Source organism: Notolepis coatsorum, assembly GCF_963971535.1.
Source record: "Notolepis coatsorum genome assembly, chromosome: 10".
In the NCBI taxonomy this organism is placed as follows: Eukaryota; Metazoa; Chordata; class Actinopteri; order Aulopiformes; family Paralepididae; genus Notolepis; species Notolepis coatsorum.
The window spans coordinates 94,324,221-94,346,529 of record NC_140174.1 but is presented as its reverse complement, the minus strand read 5'-3'; the positions used below and the strand labels follow the sequence as shown (position 1 = coordinate 94,346,529).

Below are 22,309 nucleotides of genomic sequence, written 5' to 3'. Positions count from 1 at the left end.
TTTTTTCCCCGGTGCGCTGCCTGCTTCCGTTGGTTAACCTTTTTTGTGTGCTTACGGCCATGCTGACTGCCTATTCTGCAGGGTCAGTGTGCCAGGCGGTGTACTATTGGGGGGACGGGGCCCGCTCGGCTTACTGGCCTGGTTGGTTCCGCCTGGGAATACCAGGTGCAGTAACTGAGGGGCCTTTGTCCGAATACGCTGGCGATGTGGGGGGCGGGGCACTACGTGCCCACCTGGTGGGGTCTTGATGCTGGCATCATGGACTTCTCCGGGCCCCCATTCCAGGGAGTCCAGTCCTTTTGGTGGGTCTGGGTCTTCCTTCGTGCTCCGCTGCTACGGCCTTGCCACGGGGTTGGGTTTGCCCTTGACCCCGTGATTCTGGGGGCAGTAACGAGGTTGTTCCTCCGTTCGTTCCCGGGTGGCATGCGGGTTGTGCGTGTGTGTAGTCGTGGGTCAAGCCACGGTCTGCTCACCCTGTGCGTTGAGTTGCTTGAGTGCCTCTTCGCGCGGTCGGGTCCGTCGCCCTCCCGTGACGTCCCTAATAGGGGGGCTACCCTCCATTAGGGGGGGTCGGGGGGGCTCGGCCCTCCCTGTTCTGATGGTTTTGGGGGGCTGTCAGCGGGGTGTATTTGTCAGCCAAGTGGCTCCGCTTGGCCTCCCTTGTGCAGAAGGCGATGCCAAGCTAAGCCACTAACGATACAGAACGTTAGGTTATGACTATAACCAAGTTCTGTTAGTTAGGGGCGATGCTTGGCATCGGACGCCGCTGCAGCCCTTGTCCTCACCTTGTGGTGAAAGCTTGGGAAGGAGGAGAGCAGGTGACCACACACCTGCTTATGAAGGTAAGCTGATGAGGGGTGTGGTCAGACTAATACTGGTATTAGAGGTACATTTGTGGTTTATTCAGTACGCGTGCACGTACGCGAGATAGTGCAGAAGGCGATGCCAAGCATCGCCCCTAACTAACAGAACTTGGTTATAGTCATAACCTAACGCTAGTCACACAGATCTGCCGCTTGGGAGACACTTTGGTCGTATAATGTAGCCATTATGTAGCCTTTATTTATTTATTTATTTATTATATTATATATATAGGGTTAGGGTTTATGAAAAGCCTTGTTTTTGGAGACTTCGTAAAGGCTGACATTGAATTTGGAATATTGGCCCGCCAACAGCAGAGCAAAAATTATGGGATCGTATGAAAATAGAGATCACTAGCTTTCCCTTAGCTTACCCACAAAAGGGCTAAATAGTGCTCCAATGTTGAGATATGTTGTTGATGAGATAATGGGCTGCCTGAATTACCCCATGTTTCTCTTATTTAGATTGACCTATTTATTTAAAGACTCCATGCACTTTTCTATTTATTGCACAACTTATTATATTATCCATAAGTTCATTTAAATACAGCTGCGTGTCAGGGTTTGCGTTACTGTAAATGTTGACAGAAATTCGTTCACGTTTACTGCAATTGAATATTAGCCTCAAATATCTGCTATAATATAATATCTGCTCCTTGATTATAATATTAATATGATTACCGTACTTTTCGGACTATAAGCCGCGGCTTTTCCCCCCATTTTTCGACCCTGCGGCTTATATAACGGTGCGGCTTATATGTGACTCGACGTGACCAAACCTGAAAATGTAAAAATCTAAATATTGCTTTTTTGACTGCATTGAAATGTTATTTATCTGTTCCCTTATTTGCTAAACTTAATACAACTTGTAAATGAGTTAATTCTTGTTATTTGTCCGACAGTATTGTGTCCCAATGCTAATTACATATGGTAATTAAACATTAAAACACCTGCGGCTTATAGTCCAGTGCGGCTTATATATGTACACATCATTCAATTTAGCTGCTGCGGCTTATAGTCAGGTGCGGCTTATAGTGCGAAAAGTACGGTATTATTATAATATGATATAAGCAATTCGGGAAATCTCACAATTGGATTTCGATTCTTGGGGTCACGATTTTTTATTCAATGCATGCATAGACTTAATTCTAGATCGCTGTTTTGAGTTGCTTTTCCCATTTGACTGGGGTAGACACATTAACACATTGGTCGCCAAAAACGACTTATGCCGTTTTTGCCCGCCATGCGTTGAACGCCAACAACGGCGTAAATCGTTTTTGGGATCAATATTTCATTTTTTCGCCATGGCATTCATAATTCATCCAGCCTCCCTCCGGACTGCAGCAGCACCCTGTATGAGATTGCAACGCCTCAATACCGCCGCCTGGTGGATGGTCGGGCGAGTTATACTCTCGCCAAAACCGGAAGTGCTGATCGGTGCGTCGAGGAAATCCCTCCGACAGTCATATCTTGTTACAAACACTATAGTGCATTTGGATCGCTTTCGAAACGCAATAATCGATATGATTTCTGCGTTTATTGTGCCATACAAACCGGAAATGGATCTAGGAGATCGGCGTCAAATAATTGGGATCTTTTTCCTCCAGTCTCATCGGTGAACGGTAAGAGGACACTAACGTTATTTTCAGCCCGATTGTTTATTAATTTCACTGCAAACCATCTGCTCAACATATCAACCCATACTAAATAAAGCCGTTACTGACGATCAATGAATTATAAACGACCCCCCCCCCCCCCTTTCCTTCACGCATGATGAAGCATAATGTATACCGATCATATACATTTGAATTTTTTAATATAGCGTGTATAGGAAAGAAACGCCAATCGATAATCTATCATATGCGTCAGGGCCTATAACTCGTTTTTGGAATTACAGCAGAAAACCTTAAAAACATACTTATATTCTAGACGGTATTAACACAACAATGTATGAATGAAAAAATATAACGTTCCCACATCCTGAACCATAGATAATCGATGTTGAATGGGCCATAGTAATGTCAATATAGCAATACAATTTTAAAAGTGATAGCCCTGCAAAGAAGGTAAACATCTCCATAGGCTTTCAACGTGGCAGACTGGGTACAATGATGGGCACAACCCCCGGCGCCCAATGTGTTAATAGGTCTCAAAGAAAATAATAACACTGAATCAACAATGTAAACCTTTACTCATTGTAAACCTTCAGTAAGATTTATTTTCTAGTTTAGTCCACTCAATATGGAACACAAATGCAATCATTTGAATAGAAACATGTTACTGGCAGTCAAAATAAATGGTAGAGATAGAATCGCAATTCGTGAATGAATGAAAACTTTATTTAACAGATTGCAGAATGGGTACAATACAGTACGGCTCAATACACACAATTGTTATAGGGATGCAGACCAGAGAAAGACGTTTGTCTTGTTTACATCAGGGTCCCCCATTTTCAATTCATAGTGACATTTATGACATACACAACATACATGACATCATGACATGTATGGCATAGGGACATAAATTACATACAGGTATATAGTACTGTTACATTTGTCACATATATGATATGCAAATATACACTACTGTTACCCATAGATCCTATCAGAGAATATCTACATATGATGGGGAGGAGACTGTACATTAGGAGGGGGTGGGTGGGTGGGAGAAAAAATATACATAGTGGGGAGAAAATATATACATATGGTGTGGAGGAGACTGTCTATTAGGAGGGGGGGGGGGTTTGGACATTTAGTGTGGCCAGTTTCAAATTGCAGCCTCCCGTAGGTGCTCTTTAAGAGCGGTTTTGAATGTGGGTAGGGATTCACATCTTTTTACGGCTGTGGGTAGGGCGTTCCACGTTGTTGTAATTGCGAAATGTGTTTAGTCCCTTCGAATCTGGGTTGCACATGATTTGTGGAACTCCCTCTGGTGTTGTGGCCGTGGTATTCACTGACCTTTGGGAAGTATTTCGACATGTACATGGGTACCTGTGTGGTGTGGTGTAGTGTATCTTGTAGACCAGGCCCATTGCAAGTTGCTGTACTCTGTCGTCTACTCTAACTAAGCCATCCTAGGTAGTCAAAGTGGGCAGGGGTGAGGTGGGTTCTAGGAGTAAGGTCAAGTAGTAGGCTGACCAGTTTGTTTTGTGATGTTTGTAATCTTGTTTTTAGCGCCTTTGAGGTGCTTTGGTACCATGAGGTGCAAGCATAGTCGTAGTACCCTTGAATGAGTGCTCCTGCCAGAGTCGTCAGGGTATTCTTGTTTACCAGAGAGGAGATCCGGTACAAGAATCTAGTTCGTCGTTGGTTGACTTTTTTGATTACATTGGATGCCATTTTGTCACAGGAAAAATTTGCCTCTAGGATGGAACCCAGGTATGTAATTTCATCTTTCCTTGTGACAATATTGTCACCCACTGTAACTGAGAAGCCGTAATGTAAAATGTAATTTTTTTTTTTTTCAGTTTAATTTAATGTTTAATTTGTAAATGTCCCTAACGGAAATGGACGGCGATATTGAGTCTTCCTTGGTTGTGAAAGAAGTCCATTCTGGAACGACAGAGCTTTCCTCAGTGTCCGTTAATAAGCCGCCGCCTCACACTTGTTCCTGACAGGCAGCGAGCGAGCGAACTGGAGACGAACACTGTCCTGATATGAGGCGGCGCGTGTCTGTGTGTGTCTTCTATGGCTCTGAAAGCAGCCTGCGATTCTCAACCAATAAAAAGTGTTTAGGGGCGGGTCTCTGCCGCATAATCGCTCAACTAGAGACACAGCGAGCGAATATTTGAGGGGTGGACGACATCGCTGTTCAGTTCGCTGTCGCTCGCGGCAGGTCAGGATAGTCTGATTGAAACGAATACATTTTAATCACTTTTTCTCGCTCGCTCGCTGTCAGGAAGGGGTGTCACGCCCCACATTCTCTAATCCAAGTCAAGAGTTTTATTTGTCACGGCATACAAGTATACAATGAAATGCGGGGCGTCTTGCCCGCAACGATGTGCATAATACAAGAGTAATATATAATAGAATCCAATAGAACGACATTGTGCAATAAAACAAGTAAACAAAGTAGGGCATATCGGTATATGTACATGAGTTATTTACAGAGCATGGTAGGACATGCTAGGTCCTGTGGTAGTTCAATACACTACCAATGATCTCTCTGTGATCTCTATCTCATATAAGATAGACTAGTCCTTGCTTAACTGCTATTAAAATTGTGATGTATTACACTCCACGTAATTACTGCGCTATCTTGGTGCTGGTTTGTACTAGGAGCTAGATTCATGAATAATCAGCCGGGCATAATGCAGAGGCGTTGCTTTGGATTTGTTCATCAGTTTTCAGAGCTCCATTGTATATAAAAACTACAGATATATGTATGATGGGGACATTAACATGTGTTGTCGGGCCTTACAAATAAATTTGATTTGATTTTCATATATATGTATAGTGTTCATTTTTACCCCCGATAAAGTGTTTTGCCACCGATGCCCATCATGTATGAGCCATACTTTTTTATTTTTTCACTTTTTCTCCCATTTTCTATTTTTCTCCCATCCCAATTTTTTTCATATCGTCCAATTCAACCCTCCCCTGTCTTCGAACGTTGTTTCTTGCCTCCCACAAGCCGGCTGCAATGTGGACTAAGTCATACATAGCACGAGTCCCCTCCGATACTCGAGGTAACAGCCGTCACATCTTTTCACCTGCGCGGCTCGATCTTTCAGCGTCGGGGGTCTGGGCTTTGGAGGGGCCTAGCCCCCGTCGCTTCTTGATTCTACTGCGCAGGCGCACCAACCGACCTGTAGGAGTCGCTGTCCACAAGGCCCGATCCCCACCCTTCAGTTTCCCTCCCCGTAATACGGCCAATGTGTATTACTGTGGACGACCAGCTAAAGAGCGGGGCGCCACGTAGCCGCCCACTTTTTTTGTTTTGTTATAGCAGCTGGTACCAGCAGTATTATAGGTCAGTTTACATTACAGGTGGTATTTGTCACATCTGTCTCAGACAGTTAGCATGCGACAATGACACCAACTCCACTATTGGCTCATGTTTTTTGGGTCACCAATTTAGTTTCTTGCAATCTGCGACTAGAAAGCATTATCGGTATTCCCCCAATCTCTTATTATACGGAATATCTGCCAATAATGATCACGGCATCCCTATAACTTTTTAAAAGTACAAACTAGGCTTTATTTTCAGAAAGTGGTGTTGGCAGGTAGGGTCTGAGCAAGAAAATGATTGGATGTGTTTTTTCTTTTCTTTTTCTTTTACTTCAGCTTACAAATAATATACAATTTGTCATATTGACAGTTATCCAGTACCTCTAATTATATCACACGGGTACGTATGACCTGTCTTTGATAGCGTAACTTTGTTATAACAGCACTATTGTACATGCTATCATACAGCGTTATATGGGTAGACTATATAGTATGAGGTAGGTAGTTATGATAGGATGTAGGAAAGTCCTTCCTCAGCCTGTTCTGGAGGTAGTTTACGACCATTGCTAGTTTTCCTCTTTTCTGCTGCATATCTGCAGAGAGGAAGAGATGGAGCAGAGGTTTGTCTCAGGCCTATGTGCACCACACAAGTGTGTAGGCATTTTGTGTATTTCCCACACACATTCTTTTTTGGATCCACTTTTTCTCCCAAGTTTTTCTATTTTTCTCCCATCCCAATTTCGTATTGCCAATTCTCCCCTCCCGTGTCTTGAACGTTGCTAGACTATGCCCCCCACTGGTCGGTTGTAGTGAGGATAGAAGCCTTGCATCACGTGTCCCCTCCAGTACACGAGGAGGCAGCCTGTCGCATATTTTCACCAGACAGCGCGGACTCTCATTGGTGAGGAGTAACGTGTGGGAGGCTCACGCTGCCCCCGATACTTCCTGTCTCTGCTGTGCAGGCGTCACCCAACCGACCTGTAGGAGTCGCTGTCCACAACGTCCAATCCCCACCCATCGACTTTCCACCCGCTGACTCTGCCAAATGAGCCAGTACGACGGCCGGCCCAAGTCGAAGGCAATGCTGAGACTGGGATTCGATACCGGAGTCTCTTGCATTGGAGCCCAATCTCCGTTACGCCACCCAGCCGCTTTCCCACACACATTTGTATATACACACATACACACCGGAAACAGGTGAAAAACTAGCTGGCATGTTGCAGTTCAAGTAGACCAAAGCAGTGATGCAACACATGGCCTTGCCTCCTGTTCCAAAAGCCCCTATACTTTACTATAGAGACTTTATGATCTTTTACAATAACAAATATTTAATTGGCTTGAACTTTCTTTGCGTTGATAATTCTACTTCAAGCTATGGATGGAACAAACTATCAAATTGGGTAAAATGTAGCTCTTGATAAGTGATTAAGCTTATATACTTTCTTAATTTCATCCTTAACACAATCTCTGCCACGCAATATGAGCATCTTATAGCTCTGACGCCACCGCTGTAAACGATGGGAGTCGCTCACCTTGTTTGCAGGGCTATAACTATTTAAATAGTATAGCTATATCTGCATTACTATGGCCCATTCAACATCGGGTATCTATCGTTCAAGATGTGGGAACGTTATATCTTTCCATTCATACATTGTCGTTTTATACCGTCGTGAATATAAGTATGTTTTTAGAGTGGTCTGCAGTAATTCCTAGAACGCGAGTTATAGGCCCTGATGCATATTATACTTAATCGATTTGCATTTCGTCCCTATACACGCTACAATTAAAATTTCAAATGCATATGATCGGTATATATTATGTTCCATCATGCATGAAGGAAATGGGGGGGTGGGGGGGGGGGGTCGTTTCTGATTAATTGATTATCAATAACGGCTTTCTTTAGTACAACCCCATACGCTGATCAGATCGTTTGCAATGAAAGAAATGGACAATCAAGCTGGAATTAACATTAGATTCCTCTTACCTCTGGCCGATGATACTGGAGGAAGAATATTCCAATTATTTGATCGACATCTGCTAGATCCTTTTTCCGTTTGCCCGACGCCATAAACTCAAAAAGCATATTGATTCTTGCGTCTCGAAGTCGATCCGATGCACTCGACTGTGTATCTGGATCCACGTTACAAAATAACTCCGCCGGGAAGACATTCACCGATGCACAGACCCAACCTTCCTGTAGAAAGTGAGTGCAACATTGCCCGAAATCCACCAGGCGGCGGTATCGGGCCGTTGCAATATCAGAGTGCCAGAGTTTCCCAGAGACTTGCTGGATGAATTATGAATGGCAATAGCGAATAAAAGATTGTGAAGAATTGATTGTGAAGCGACCTTGGGTTCTATGAAAGGCGCTATATAAATTTGATCTATTATTATTATTATTATTAAAAGAAATAACGATCACAACGAGTATACTCGTCATTGGCGCTCAACGATTGGTGGGCTATAACGAGTTAACTCGTTCTTGGCGCAGGATGTGTTAAACTAATGGGAAAGTGTCCTTTATCTCTATTTTAATAGGATTTACAGTACATCATATTGGATGATTGTTACTGTAGTGGTTGTATTTCCTGAGCCATTTTTGCCAAATGTTAAATGTTAGGCACTTTGAACCAGTGATGTCTTATGAAGACGTATGAAGTCTTTTTTTTTTATCCACTTTATCTCCCATTTTCTATTTTTCTCCCATCCCAATTTTGTATTTCCAATTCTCCCCTCCCCTGTCTCGAACGCTGCTAGACTATGCCTCCCACTGGTCGGCTGCAGTGAGGACCAAGCCTTGCATCACGTATCCCCTCCGGTACACGAGGAGGCAGCTGTCGCATCTTTTCACCTGAACAGCGCAATCTCTCAGTGGCGAGGAGTAACGCGTGGGAGGCTCACACTGCCCCCGATACTTCCTGATTCTGCTGTACAGGCCCACCAACCGACCTGTAGGAGTCGCTGTCCACACCGTCTAATCCCCACCCACCGGCTTTCCCACCCTCTAACACTGCCCAATTGTGTTAGTACGACGGCCGGCCAAGCCCGTAGCAACGCAGAGCTGGGCTCGATACCAGCATATCCTGCGTTAGTGGCGAGCGTCTTGCCCACTGCGCCACTCAGCCGCCCCAAGACGTATGAAGTCTGTTCCCAGTGGTGTTCCCCACGCTGATGCATCTTGTGACAATGTACACCACTTTTCTTTTTAAGCCCCTATAGGAGAAATATAGGATGGCAAAAGTAGGTAGTTACTATAATGGCTCTATGGTGCCGGTATACTGGAAATCTCAAGAGGCATAGAGCCACTGGTGATGAACTTTTGACTTAAGCCCTCTATCACATGATTTCCCTCATATTCACCCTGCTTTCAGATGCAATGTAGCGATGCAGCCAGGGGGCGAAATTAAAGCCTGCCACCCGCCATTTGCGGGCAGTGTTTACGTTTGGCGCCTCCCACTGAGAGGTCTGCCCGCCGTGTGGCGGGCAATCAAATAGTCATGTGAAAACCGAAAATCATGATCCAATTCTGAGCGGAGTTCTCACTCGCTGTCTCAGCACAGACATGCAGCGCACCGCGCACTGCTCCCCCTACCTCTCCCGCACCTGTTTCTGTATGCTGCATGTAAACAGAGGACAGTCACCGTGACGTTAGTCTAGTCAGAGGGACCTCCGTGAGTTAATGTTAGCTACTGTTACAAAATGACCCAGTCAACTATTCACTTTTAGTTTAATACATGAGGCATTGTGTAACGTTATCCAGCCGGCTAGCTACTGATAGCTCCCGACATCAACAACTGCTCCAGCAAGTGTCCAGTGCATAATACCTCCGTTGGCTAGGTAGCTCATGTTAGCCCACGTTAGCTCACTAGTCACTACGAAATGTCCCAGTAAACTAAATAGTTCAGAGGCGTTGTCCCAACGCCATCCAGCAGTAGCTACAGATATCTCCTGACATCAATGTCCTACAACATGCGTATTAGAGCCCCTGGCTTACATCACATGAGGGCTGCTGAATATGGTCCAGCTGGAGCGCAGGATAATCCTTTCATGCTGAATGTAGAGTTTAGGGTCCAGCTGCAGCGCCGGAGAATCCTTGCTGGAGCTGGAGGCCACTCGAGTATACACACAGACAGTGGAGCTGTTTGCAGACAGCGAGGTGGCGATGTCTCGCAGATAATACAACTACAAGTATGATTATATAATATATATATTTTATTAAAAAAAAATTATATAAAATATATATTTTTTTTTTAATCAAAAAAAAGTTGGCAGGTAAGAAATATGCTTGGCGGGTAGATTCTTCCCATCTACTCGCCACTGGCCGGTGAGTCAAAAAGTTAATTTCGCCCCCTGGATGCAGCGCATAGATCAGAATCAGAAAGGTCTTTATTGCCAAGTAGTTTACACATACAAGGAATTTGATTTGGTCGTTTGGTGCGACATTAAGGGACAGACAATCACGGTAGAATAAAATAATAGGTAGAATAAAATAAAACAAAATTTAAATGGAAGTACACTAGAATATAATATAATTATACAATTAAAATAATTTATTAATAATTAATTATACTGTTTACACTGCCTATATAAACTTTTCTACTGTAGTATAATTTTATTGCCTGTATTTATGTCTTCCTGCTATTACCCTGCCCATACCCTCCCCTCCACATGCTGCAGAGGCAGACACTAGCTTTACTGCAGAGCATTCTGAATAGTATGCATCTCTGTGCTTTACTGTCTTGTGAAACAAAGGTTACGTTTAATTTCCATCACGTACTGAAGGGATTCCTTGCACCGGTTTCTCTGTATTTCTCCAGAGTGTCTGGAAGTTTACTCTTAACTGTAATGCTGACTGTGGCATTGATCGTGCGGTTACAGAACAGCTCCCATCAGCTTCTATAGGCGCATTGAGCTGCTTATCAACACTGAGCATGTGGGCAAGTTGCCATGTCATTGGCTATGTGTCATGAGAGAAGGCTGCAGCTGGAGTGGGAGGCAACAGGGTGGAGGCTCAGAGGGCTGTGGAGGAGAGATGTGCCAAAGCCAGCTACTATAGACCAGCTACTATAGACCAGCTACTATAGACTTTCTAGAGATGGACCAGCTACTATAGACCAGCTACTATAGGCCAGCTACTATAGACCAGTTTGTTTGTTTGTTTGTTTATTTACACATATAAAAACAATTACATATATACAATATAATCCACAAGGGATGTGTAGGAGAATTGCCTAAAAACCCTCAAGGGGCTTGCATGTGGCATTCACCAGGAAGCAAAATTACATTATATCAAGATAAAATATAAAATCCCCCCCCCCCCCCAAACAAACACACACAAGCAGGCCTACATAGACACCGAAGAAGGCACCCATACCATACGATTTCTGGTATAGAGAAAACAATTAATGACAGGAAGAATATATATTAAAACGAAAATACAACAACAAAATACAACAAGCCATCAGACCACAGTTTGTAAAGGAAGTCCATATGGGAAATATTGGTGCTCTAGGAGATGAGATTTCAGTGCTCTTTTGAATTTCAGAAAAGAAAATTCCAAAATATGTGGAGGCAAAGAGTTCCACAACTTTGACCCTCGGTAGAGCAAACAAAACTGAGATTGGGAAGTGCGGGAAAAGGGTGGTCTAAGCAAACAGGAACTATGTGTGGGGTAATTATGAATTTGGTGATTGTGGGAAAACATGTCATGAAAGAAAGGGGGGAGGGCTCTGTTTAAAGAACTATGCACAAATAAACCAGTCTGAAGATGATTCACTTGATAAACACTGAGTATACCTAACTTATGGAATAGAGGCTGAGAAGAATGACTTCGTTGAACACAGCTGATTATTTTTAGAGCTCGTTTCTGCAGACGGTATATGGGCTCAAGTTTGGTCTGATGAGTACTACCCCAAACTAAATTACAGTAATTGATATATGGGTAAACCATAGAGTAATATAACATTGTGGCAACCTCTGTGCTCAGCAAGTGACGTGTTTTTCCAAGAATACCAATACTGTTCTGAAGGATCAGATTAAACCGAATATATATATTTATTTATATATATATATTTAATTGTATTTGTATATCCCCTGATATCCCTTGTATATTCCTTGTACAATATGCATTGAATATCCCTTCTAGTCTACTGAACATCCCATAATAGTCTCCATTCTACCATTGGACGAGACCTTGGTGCCAGGTCGCCATACCCCTCAGACCAGGTTCAATTGTACCGCTCAACATGTATGGACAAGTCCTAGTTCCGCGTAGGAATATGTCTACCGCACCACTAATGGTACTATTTGTTTATAGTGCGTATATATACTGCGCTATTAAAGTAGAGCTTTCTTTTAGTCCAGTTCCTTACCCTCCAACAGAGTGACAGACGCAAAAGCCTCCCCGCGAACCACGTGTGGGCAGTAAGGCCAATTCGGCCCAGTATCGGCATTGAGACATCGTGTATATTAATATTTGAATAGTCATATTTGGCACTATATCGTCGAGTTGGACGTATTCTATTAAGCTAATAATAGTCTATTCATATGTAGTGCCTCGTGCGGTAAGAGTTCTATAGTAATCAGCACCCCCATCGTTTCGGGCATCAGCTGGACGCTTATCCAGGGTGGTTGACCCCACGTGAAGCTGCACCCGAGGAGCTCCAGGCCAAAGAGCGAGTGGACCTGTATATTGGATTATTCTACCGACGACGGCTAGCCTTCCCCGGCTTGGATTGTGCTTTGAGTACTTTGATTATTCTATGGATAAAGGCCAACACTGCGGTGTGTTGGAAATACCCCCCCCGGAGAGGACGACAGGTGAGAAGACGCTCTACACGACGAGGTCGCCTCACGTCTCTCCATCGTGGACCGGAGGACGCCGGCCACGGAGGGTCCAGCTGCTTTCATCTGTGGATCGAGGATCGCTGGGCACCGGGTCGCACGACTGTGGGCTCTCCCAGGATACCCTCGGCCAGACGGGATACAGCCAGACTCTACCCCCCCCCCTCCAGCTGTCCTACAAGCAGTCGGAACCTTCCCCTAGTGTATCCAGCTATATAATCATTCAAGTATCATTGCTATTGTTCCCTAAATATTCCAGGTTGTATATTTGCTTCCTGCGCAATCAGAGATTGGACATTCGATATTGATCTACCTACGAATACTCATTTGCCATAAAAGTGCATACTATTTCAAATCATAAATGTAATTAAGTGATCGTTGTACATACCTTTTGCTATGTATTAAAACTTAAACTTTCGATTTGGTACATTTGTGTTGGATCCGTTTCATCAGGTGAGAGTGTTTATCATAATTATTTATACCTAGTACTGGGTGGCCAGAGTCTAAAGTACAAGAGGTAGTGGTAGTAAGTATCATATCTAACCATACAGTCAGGGAATTGTACCCCTCAGTTACAAATACCCTTGGCCATTTTTGTAGTTATGGCTGTGATATGAGGTTTCCATGATAGGGATTCATCAAGCAGAACACCAAGGAATCGTGTAGAACACACCCTAGCTATGGGGATGTCATTGATCACTACTTTAGATGAGGAGTTAAAAATCACAGATTTGAGACCCAAAAAAATGAAATTGGTTTTTTTAATGTTTAGTGATAATTTGTTGCATTTAAACCAAATTGATAGTTTAAGTTCTTCATTTATGACCCTAATGATGGTATCAGGATCTTTATGTGAATAGAATACACTCGTGTCATCTGCAAATAAAATTTTCAACAGCCTGTCTGAGAAGTTAGGGAGGTCATTGATATATAACAAAAATAACAAAGGCCCAATAATTGAACCTTGGGGCAGACCGCAAAGTAAAGGAAGAAAAGGAGAATTTATCCCATTATAGGATACAGACTGATGTCTATCTTTAAGGTAACTGGTGAACCATAGCAGTGCATTGTTTTTTATTCCAAGATGTGAGAGCTTCTGCAGGAGGATATTGTGATTGACTGTATCAAATGCCTTTGATAAGTCTAAAAAAAAATACCTATAGTGTTTTCCTTTCTGTCTTTAGCTTTGTATATTTCATTAATTAGATGTGTTATTGCCATATATGTTGCATGTTTCTTTCTGAACCCGTACTGGTGAGTGTAAATAATATTGTGCTTATTAAGATGTTCAATTAATCTTTTATAGACAAGCTTTTCAAGTATTTTTGACACGGTAGGAAGGATGGATATAGGTCTGTAATGGTTGAAGACGGCTGGGTCATCATCTTTATAAATAGGGATGATCTTAGCTATTTTAAGTTCCTGTGGGACGATTCCCTTCTCCAGTGATGTATTAAAAATATGACATAATGGCTTCACAATGGATTCTTGAATGGATATCAGTAATCTGCCTCCAATACCATCATAACCCGGAGAAGAGTCCCCCAGGTTGATCAAGATCTCCCGAACCTCATCCTCTGTAACCGGCAAGAAATTAAAACTGTCATTAATTGGAGGATTCATAAACTGAAGGGCTCCGACGTTAACGGTACTGCTATCAGTAGTCTAGGAGCGGATTAGCTACGGAGCTAACAGTGTACCATCCATCTGCGACGCAACGGTGGCAGCAACAGTGGACACTGAGTAATGTTAACGTTATGACGAGTTCATACTACACTACACGTATGAACTCGACATAACGTTAACGTTACTCCGTTTAAATGAAGTGTTTAATTAGCAGCAATCTGTTGTTGAAAATGTATCGTTAAACCGGAAATGGAAATGCGAGGACAGGAAGTCGTCATCAATCGTTGTAGTATTTTAGTCTTAACAGTCTGGAATTAATGTATGCATTCAAAAGTGCTGAATGAATGTTTTATGGGCCCATAATAGTGATTATTAATATTATTTAAGTTAAGTTTAGCCATAATCATGTCTTTTGCCATAATCAGGTAGCTAAAAAAAAATATATATTTATATTAATCATTTACGGCATTCGGTTTTCGGCCAACTGTTTCCTATTTTCGGTATCGGTTTCGGCCAAGAATTTCCCATTCGGTGCATCCCTACAAGTAGTTTTCACTGCACATAGAAGTAGCCAAACAGCGGGAGCATTTCGGGAGCATATTACCAAAACCCAGGCAATTTCGAGCCCTTAAGGAATCAAATAGTCTGCCATGGCTACATGCTAACGCTAACTTTATTGCGCAACTGTAGGAAAAACCTGGCAGCGATAAGGGAATCGAAAGTCACGGGAGCCACACGGTTCCAGGCATCGGCCAATTAGGAACCGGTTCCCAGTTTGTTTTCGATTCCCATCCCTACGCGTATACTGTAAAACACATATTACATGCTGTGCTGAGGGTCCAGAATGAGTCTGATCGGCTCCGGTTACATGCGTGAGAAGTAAAATGTGGATTCCGGAGTTTTTTTTTCTCATCCATTTTCATTGAGTCCAATCCAAAAGGGTGCATTACCATCTGGGAGACGATAGGGGCGCTTTTTTCACATTTGAGCGCCTGGCGGGGCAGGTTTACCAACGGTAGACTCTGTTGATGAAATATTAATTCAGATCGCTAATAAAAAAATAAAACAAGAATTCTCGTGATGGGCATTCAACCCGCAGGCTGATAGCCCGAGATATCTCGTGATGGGCATTCAAAGTGTTAATGAACATACTACTTAACAGATAAGAGATAAATACAAATACTGTACAATATATCTACACTTGTTTCTTGTGCTGTTCTTAACATTGCACCGTTCTCTCAACTATGTTTCTGAAATCTCTGATTTGCACATCAACAAGGCATAGTTTTCTTACTGCATCAGTCATAAGCCTTGATGTCATAGGGGAAACATCTCTAATGACAATATAATCATGATATTTGAGACAATCTCCATACTGTGACTGTAAGTTGGTGTGCCTGCAGATTCTGGTTTGACTGTTGGTGTGCCTTGAGCCCAGAAAGGTTGGGAACCACTGATCTAGCCTGATCTATTGATGTGCCTTGCTATTTAAATATTATATTAATGTTGTCATCTAGAATAGAAGTTCTGCATATTTCAATTGGAGGATTTGTGTCATAATCTGTCAAAGTCCCTCCTAAAGCCCATGCTCTAAACACAGATGGAGCATTTACTCCCATCAGAAGGTATTTTCATTTTCAGCTTTATAAGTAAAGGATAAAGAGCGCTCTGGCTTGCCAATCAGAGGCCCAGCCACACAGCAACATGCTAATAGCCAGCAGCGCATCCAGAACAGCTCTGTAATGTTCCCCCCGAACACTAGGGATGGGCGTGAGTAATCCATTACTCCAGCACCTGCCGTTTCAACTGAACTCCAGTGGTTTTTCGAGGTAGCTCGATTTTCTTCTTGTTTATCACCAAAGGTGCTTGTTTGTGCCGCAGAAATCTCGCTCTGAAATCCTGTGAGTTGTTGCAGGAATACGACACTGGTCAGCTGTGGAGCGTGAGAGCGTAACCACGAAAACGTTGGCGCCTTGAAACCGGGCTTAGCCGTATCTGAAAGATAAAAACAGCGGTTTGTGTTTGTGCATTTCCTAATTGCGCCAACAACATGTCGGCCACTTTGCGTAGCGTTCGTAGACTATTGATATGGACTCACGGACAGAGGAGGTCATTATTACAAATGGTAACTGACCGACAATACGCATTAACCATCAGGTATATTGCTGTGCATTGTTATGTCCACGGGGCGAGACATAATAAAATCGGTTGTGTGTGACATACTCTAGAATCTAGTTATTTCTGCTACCGTGCACTTTAACAAGTTCACTACCACATTGCAGAAGGTTAACCTTTCACTACCACAGTACCACACTACAGACGGTTAACCTTTCACTACCTCACTACAGATGGTTAACCGTCTGTAGTGTGGTAGTGAAAGGGTTAACCTTTTGTAGTGTGGTTGTGAAATGGTTAACCCTTTGCCGTGTGGCAGTGAAAGGGTTAACCTGTATTGCCACAGTGAAAGGGTTAACCCTTTGGTAGAGTGGCAGTGAATGTGGCAGGGTTAAGATGCGTTCTTGAAAAAATATTTCCCTAAGTAATTCAGGCGAGTACTCGATCTGGGAACATTACTCGTGCCCATCCCTACTGGACGCGGTCTCGGGGAGACCAGCACGGCCCGTTGCTCTCTCCTCCCGCCCCTTCCAGAGGATTCTCCTCCTGTTAACTCGTTAATAATAATAATAAATAATAATAATTGACTGTCACATATAAGGTACATGTACATTATAGTGAAATGCTTGGTTCTGTATGAGCCCCCTGAGATTGTGCTTCATACAGTAAAAAAAATTAAGTAAAAAGAATAAAGACCAACACTATAGACCATTGCACTTCCGCATTACATTGAGCTCATGGGAGAGAGAGCGGGAATACGGAGAATCCAGTTCCAAGTCGATCGGCACTTTCTCGGCTATAGTCACTTGTGCAGATCGCCCACGGAGTCTCTCTGGATTGTCCAGAGATCTAGGTTAATCAATCTGTGCATGCAGAGTTCGGGAGTACTGTAGGTGTGCAAAAGTGACTATAGCTCGGCCTAGAAAGTGCCGATCGACTTGGGTCTCTCCGTGTTCAGGAGACTTGGGCGTATAAAAGTATTGGTTCATGTCTCCAGCACCCCCACAGCCGTAGCTACAACCACTTAATGGCAAGGCTCTCATCCACATTCATTCATTTCCTCCCCCCTGCTCGCTCTCCCATGATTTCAGAATACCGGAAGTGTTGCGGTGGTCTATGCAAAATATACAATATACAAAACTAGTATAAAAGTACAAAATGCTAAAATGAGGTAGAGAGGTAGTGCAAAGTGTTTATAGTGTCTAAAGTGAATCTTAAAGGATGTGTGTGCACTGAATGTAGAATGGATGGGTTCGTGCATGGCCTTCACTTCTAGTCCCTTGTACTGTGTGCTAACCACTGCATACAGGCTGTTGCCGGGAAATGGTGACTGCGAACAACAGCACTACTCCTGTATGCATGATATTCCTGAGGAGCCGAGCTCCCTGACTCCCACACACATCATCTACCAGCTGCACCGGGCTCTAATGAGAGCTGTTCCTCCACTGTTGCTACGATCATAGTTCCCTGCCACTCAAAGAGAGAGCCTACTCCAGGGTTAGAAATTAACGGGGGCTTGGGGCATAATGCCCTTGAAAATGGACAAAATGCCCTTGAAAATTAGTTAAGGGGGGCACTTAATGCCCCCGACAGTTTACTAATTATATATATATATTTATCCGGTAATGGAGCGTCTGTGTATCGTACGGTTCAGATGACGCGCAAATAAAAAAAATCATTTGGCGGAGCCGGTGTTCTGCACTGGCTGCAGGCAGCAGCAGCAGCAGCAGCACTGCAGCCAGGTGCTAGTCAGTTTGTGTAAAAATGGCACGCACAATATAAATCAATCTTCATTACGACTTTAAAAACATAGCCATTAACATTACATAGGCCTACACACATCTTGCCATAGCGTTAGCAGTTTGTAAACACAACGCACGTTTTAACTATGGTAGCCCGACGCAGCCCGCAAGCTAATACTGTACAGTCAATGAAATGTCACCGTAGCTACTAGCTACTGTAGCAGAGGAGGAAATGGGAGTCTGAGAGGCGGGGTGTTTAAAGACAATGATAGGCGTTTATTCAACATCCAAGAAGGCTAACATACAACTGTGTTTTACTAACTCCAACCGGGACTATTGCCGTTTTTCCACTGCATGTTGATGTTATGAACTCCTCCTAACGTTACCGGAGCTGATAACATTGCCTGAGCTGGTGGTCCGTGACGCTAAAATGTCCGTGGGGACCCGGCGCCAACCCATAGATAGTTCCAACTCACCGAATTACGTAATCCACCACAGTTGCACTCAATATTTAAATAATGTTTAAGTCTAAATAAATGTAGACAGAAATATAATAATTTCAAGCAGAAAACGAATCTTTCCATTAAGAACTGACAATCAGGGAATTTAAACATGGTTGACATTGATTTTGTGTGTTTATATTAAAGAAAGGAAAGTCTAGTGCTGGCTGAGCATATTGTTTGTTTGCACTAAGTTAATACTTTGACAAATGTAGCCTATATTTTTCAGTCAGTTCTGTCTTTTTGTGCCAAACATTATTTAAGGCTGTAAACACTGTAAACCTTTTATTTTATTTTTAATAAATGAGAAGCATGTTTAGATTTGAGTGTTAAATTTTTTTTTAATAAAAATGTACGTATATCGAACTGAAAACCGTGACCCCAAAATCGTGATACGAACCAAACCGTCCATTTTGTGAACCGTCCCACCCCTACCGTTTATCATAAAAATTCAGTGCCCCCGAAATATAAAAAAAAGCCCCCGAAAATCAATTAAGGGGGGCAAAAAAAGCCCTTTAAATTTTTTTTTTATTTCTAACCCTGGCCTACTCGTTCCGGGCGTATCATGAATGGCTGTAGACTCGGTGCTCTGCTATCACGTTTATACCTAATGGTGTCCACAATCTCCTGTTCTCTCTGCTCTCGTGCTTATTATACCTAATCATGTTCTGTACCGTTCTGTTTACCATTTCAGGTCGACGAGGACGTAGCGTTGGACCAAGCGGTGAAATTCTGCCAGATACAGTTGGCCACGTCTGCCCAAAGACAGGTAAAGAAAATAACTCTCACGTTTCTCTGCCTCCCGTTCTCCCATACATACATACATCATACATCAGTCTGGTTTCCATTCCCTTGACCGCGGGTTCAGACAGTGTTAGGAGCAGAGGGGTCTAGAACAGCCGAGCTCACACCCTCCTACAGTACAGAATATAGGGTCAACCGTGTCCCTGCCAGGTAGTAATTTTAGATTACTGGACTATTTTATAAGTGATTTAATTACACGTACAGCCGGCAGCTGTTGGGAGCCTTCCATTGTATCTGTGTTTAGAGTCGTATCAGAGTCGACTAATGGTGTCTGCCGTTCTGGGACCTTTCCTCCCTGTGCTTTTGTCTTGGGTGCTGTTGTTTTTGGCAGCGGGGACCTACAGCGCGGCAACATGGTTAGACACGCACAGCTCTTGAGGAGCTCTGTGACAGATGTGGGGCTTTTCACTCCAGTGAAGAGTCTGTGATAATAAAACATGCTCTGAAGCTGAGGAATAGTGGGGTAATTCTTCCCTCCCTGCCCTAACCTGCCTGTGCTAAATTTAGCCCCAGGGAGAGGTGTGGACGCTCTTTATTGTCCTCTCTGTTCTAGTCACAAGTTGCCAAACTTGTAATCGGTTTTAGAGTCCGACCGATTTTTGGGGCCGATACCGATATTGGGGTGTAAAATATAATTACCACACACACACACACACACACACACACACACACATATATAAATATATTTATGTATTTATTTAATATACATATATATATATATACTTACATAGTTATATAAGGGTGTAAAAATGTCTGATGGATATATCGGCCAATATTCTTAAGTTATATAATAAGTCTATGAATGAATGTGTCATTTTATTTTCATGTCATGTCCGTCGACCCATCCCTTACAGGATTATAAGACACCAAAAACAACAATTGAACATAACAATCACTTCCCAAGGTTTCTAAGCTACACCGTGCACACCATCAGAGGCCAAAATACATCACATATACAGTACGGTATGTTATTTTCGTGCGTTTATCCCAAGCTTTCTCTATATATTCAGCAAGTGCAAATACCCTGTGATCAAAAATCCATTTTAATCTATCTGCATCACTAAACCACATTAACTCAAGGTTTTTACACCTGTCAAATAACGTTTTACGCAACTAATAGTATAGTGGACAATAAAACATAAAATTAAACTCATTCTCAATATCGATACCACAGTAAATACAGATCCGCTCCTCTTCTGTGACCCCCCGGTAACGTCCGGTCTCGAGGTGCAGGGGCAAAATCCCAGAGAGGAGCTGGGCACATAATGACCTTTGTCTTTTTGATAATGGAGCACACACATATTTTTCATTTCTATAACAACTTTTAACGTACAACGTTTTTGGTTCATGTAGTATTTCCTGTGACCATTTAATCTGATGTATGTTAGACAAGGCTTCCTTAACCAAGGAGATGTTAACTCACTGGAGGCCAAACCCAAGATAGTCCGGGTTTTAATCCATATTTCTTTTATTAGTGATATCCATTCATTTTTCATCCATCCAGCCTGACGTTACCATTGGGAATGGGTCTGAGCTCGCAAAGGGCAAATACCGCCGCCTATCGTCTTCCGGATGGTATTGCACATCATTGGATTGGCTGGGACTGTGCATCAAAAAAATAAGTCCGGTCCAGGTTTTACTTCTCGGGCATGCAGTATCGTTATATTAGCGTGGATTATGTGTTTTGGGTATATAACGTTGGATCAATAAACGCAATCAATATTTGGAATGGCGATCAGGAATTGGATTCATCTTTTTGCATGACATCAGATGTTGGGGTAATCAAATGTTCCTATCACCGCCATCGGAGCGCGTGTGTGTGTGAGGTTCGCGCCGACCAAAGTACGGAGAAGCGATTTTTCAGACCCCGCTTCTCTTCGTGCATGAGGACACATATACTATCGATAATCTAGCGTTTATTTGAAAACGATTCATAAATCAAGCGACAAATGGCACGAATTCTAAGGAAATACATTTAAGCTCGATTTGCTGGAGTTTATTGAGATGAGACAGAACGCCCTAGAAATATATTGATATTCATCACGGTATAAAATGGAAATGTATGAAAAAATTATCTGTTTCGTGCATGTTGACTGAAAGCAACTCATTGACGATCACTGTGTTATTTAGATCTATTGCTATTATATTTGATATGTTTTAAGCACTCGCAAATAAGTCCTATTCTCCATTGGATAAAGCGTTGGCCCAGAAGGGCCATCAGCAGAGGGCGCTGTTGGCCCTGAATTTCGCTGAGGGTCTTCTATCTCACTTGCTCATGCACCTTTTACAGTTACATCCAGTGATGCAGTGGTGGTCCCATGGGGTACCACGCCGTCCTAGCAGTTTTCTGAGCAGAAGTACGCGCAGTCGCGCACGGATGTGTACGCGCAGTCTCGCACGGATGTGCATGCACGCGCACACAAAAAAGTACCCACTGTCTTATAACAATAGCGCAGGTCATCAGGTGTCTTCAACTACACTACCCGGCACTTATCTATCACCTAGACTTTGCATAATAATAGGATACCAATACTAACATAACAAAGAACGAGAAGTGCAAAACCAAAATACAAGCCCTGTGGGGGGTTGCTTGATCTGTGGAACTCTCACTGTGACAAATGATCCCGACTGGAAGGATGAGGCATTAAGTTGTGCTTCAGAAGGCAACTGTCCTTTTATAAACCTGCAGCGCGCCACACACACGCAAACGGGAGATTGAAAGAAAGAAACAAAAAACCACAAGCTGCCGGCGGACTCTCATCACCGAGAGCCGAGAGGGAGAGAAAGGAAGAGAGAGGGAGGGAGGGAGAGAGGGGGCCTTTTCAGCCTGTCTTTTTTTTTCTCTCTCTCTCTCTCTCTCTCTCCCACCC

General features: G+C 43.1%; 1 protein-coding gene across 1 annotated transcript in view; it reads left to right on the top strand.

Annotated features, from left to right (window-relative positions):
* Positions 1-22,309, top strand: part of cabin1 (calcineurin binding protein 1) — a 247,311-nt gene that overhangs the window by 164,553 nt on the left and 60,449 nt on the right. The window contains 1 exon segment of the mRNA XM_084323492.1: positions 19,330-19,404. Within this exon segment, the coding sequence (XP_084179618.1) occupies positions 19,330-19,404 (75 nt within the window).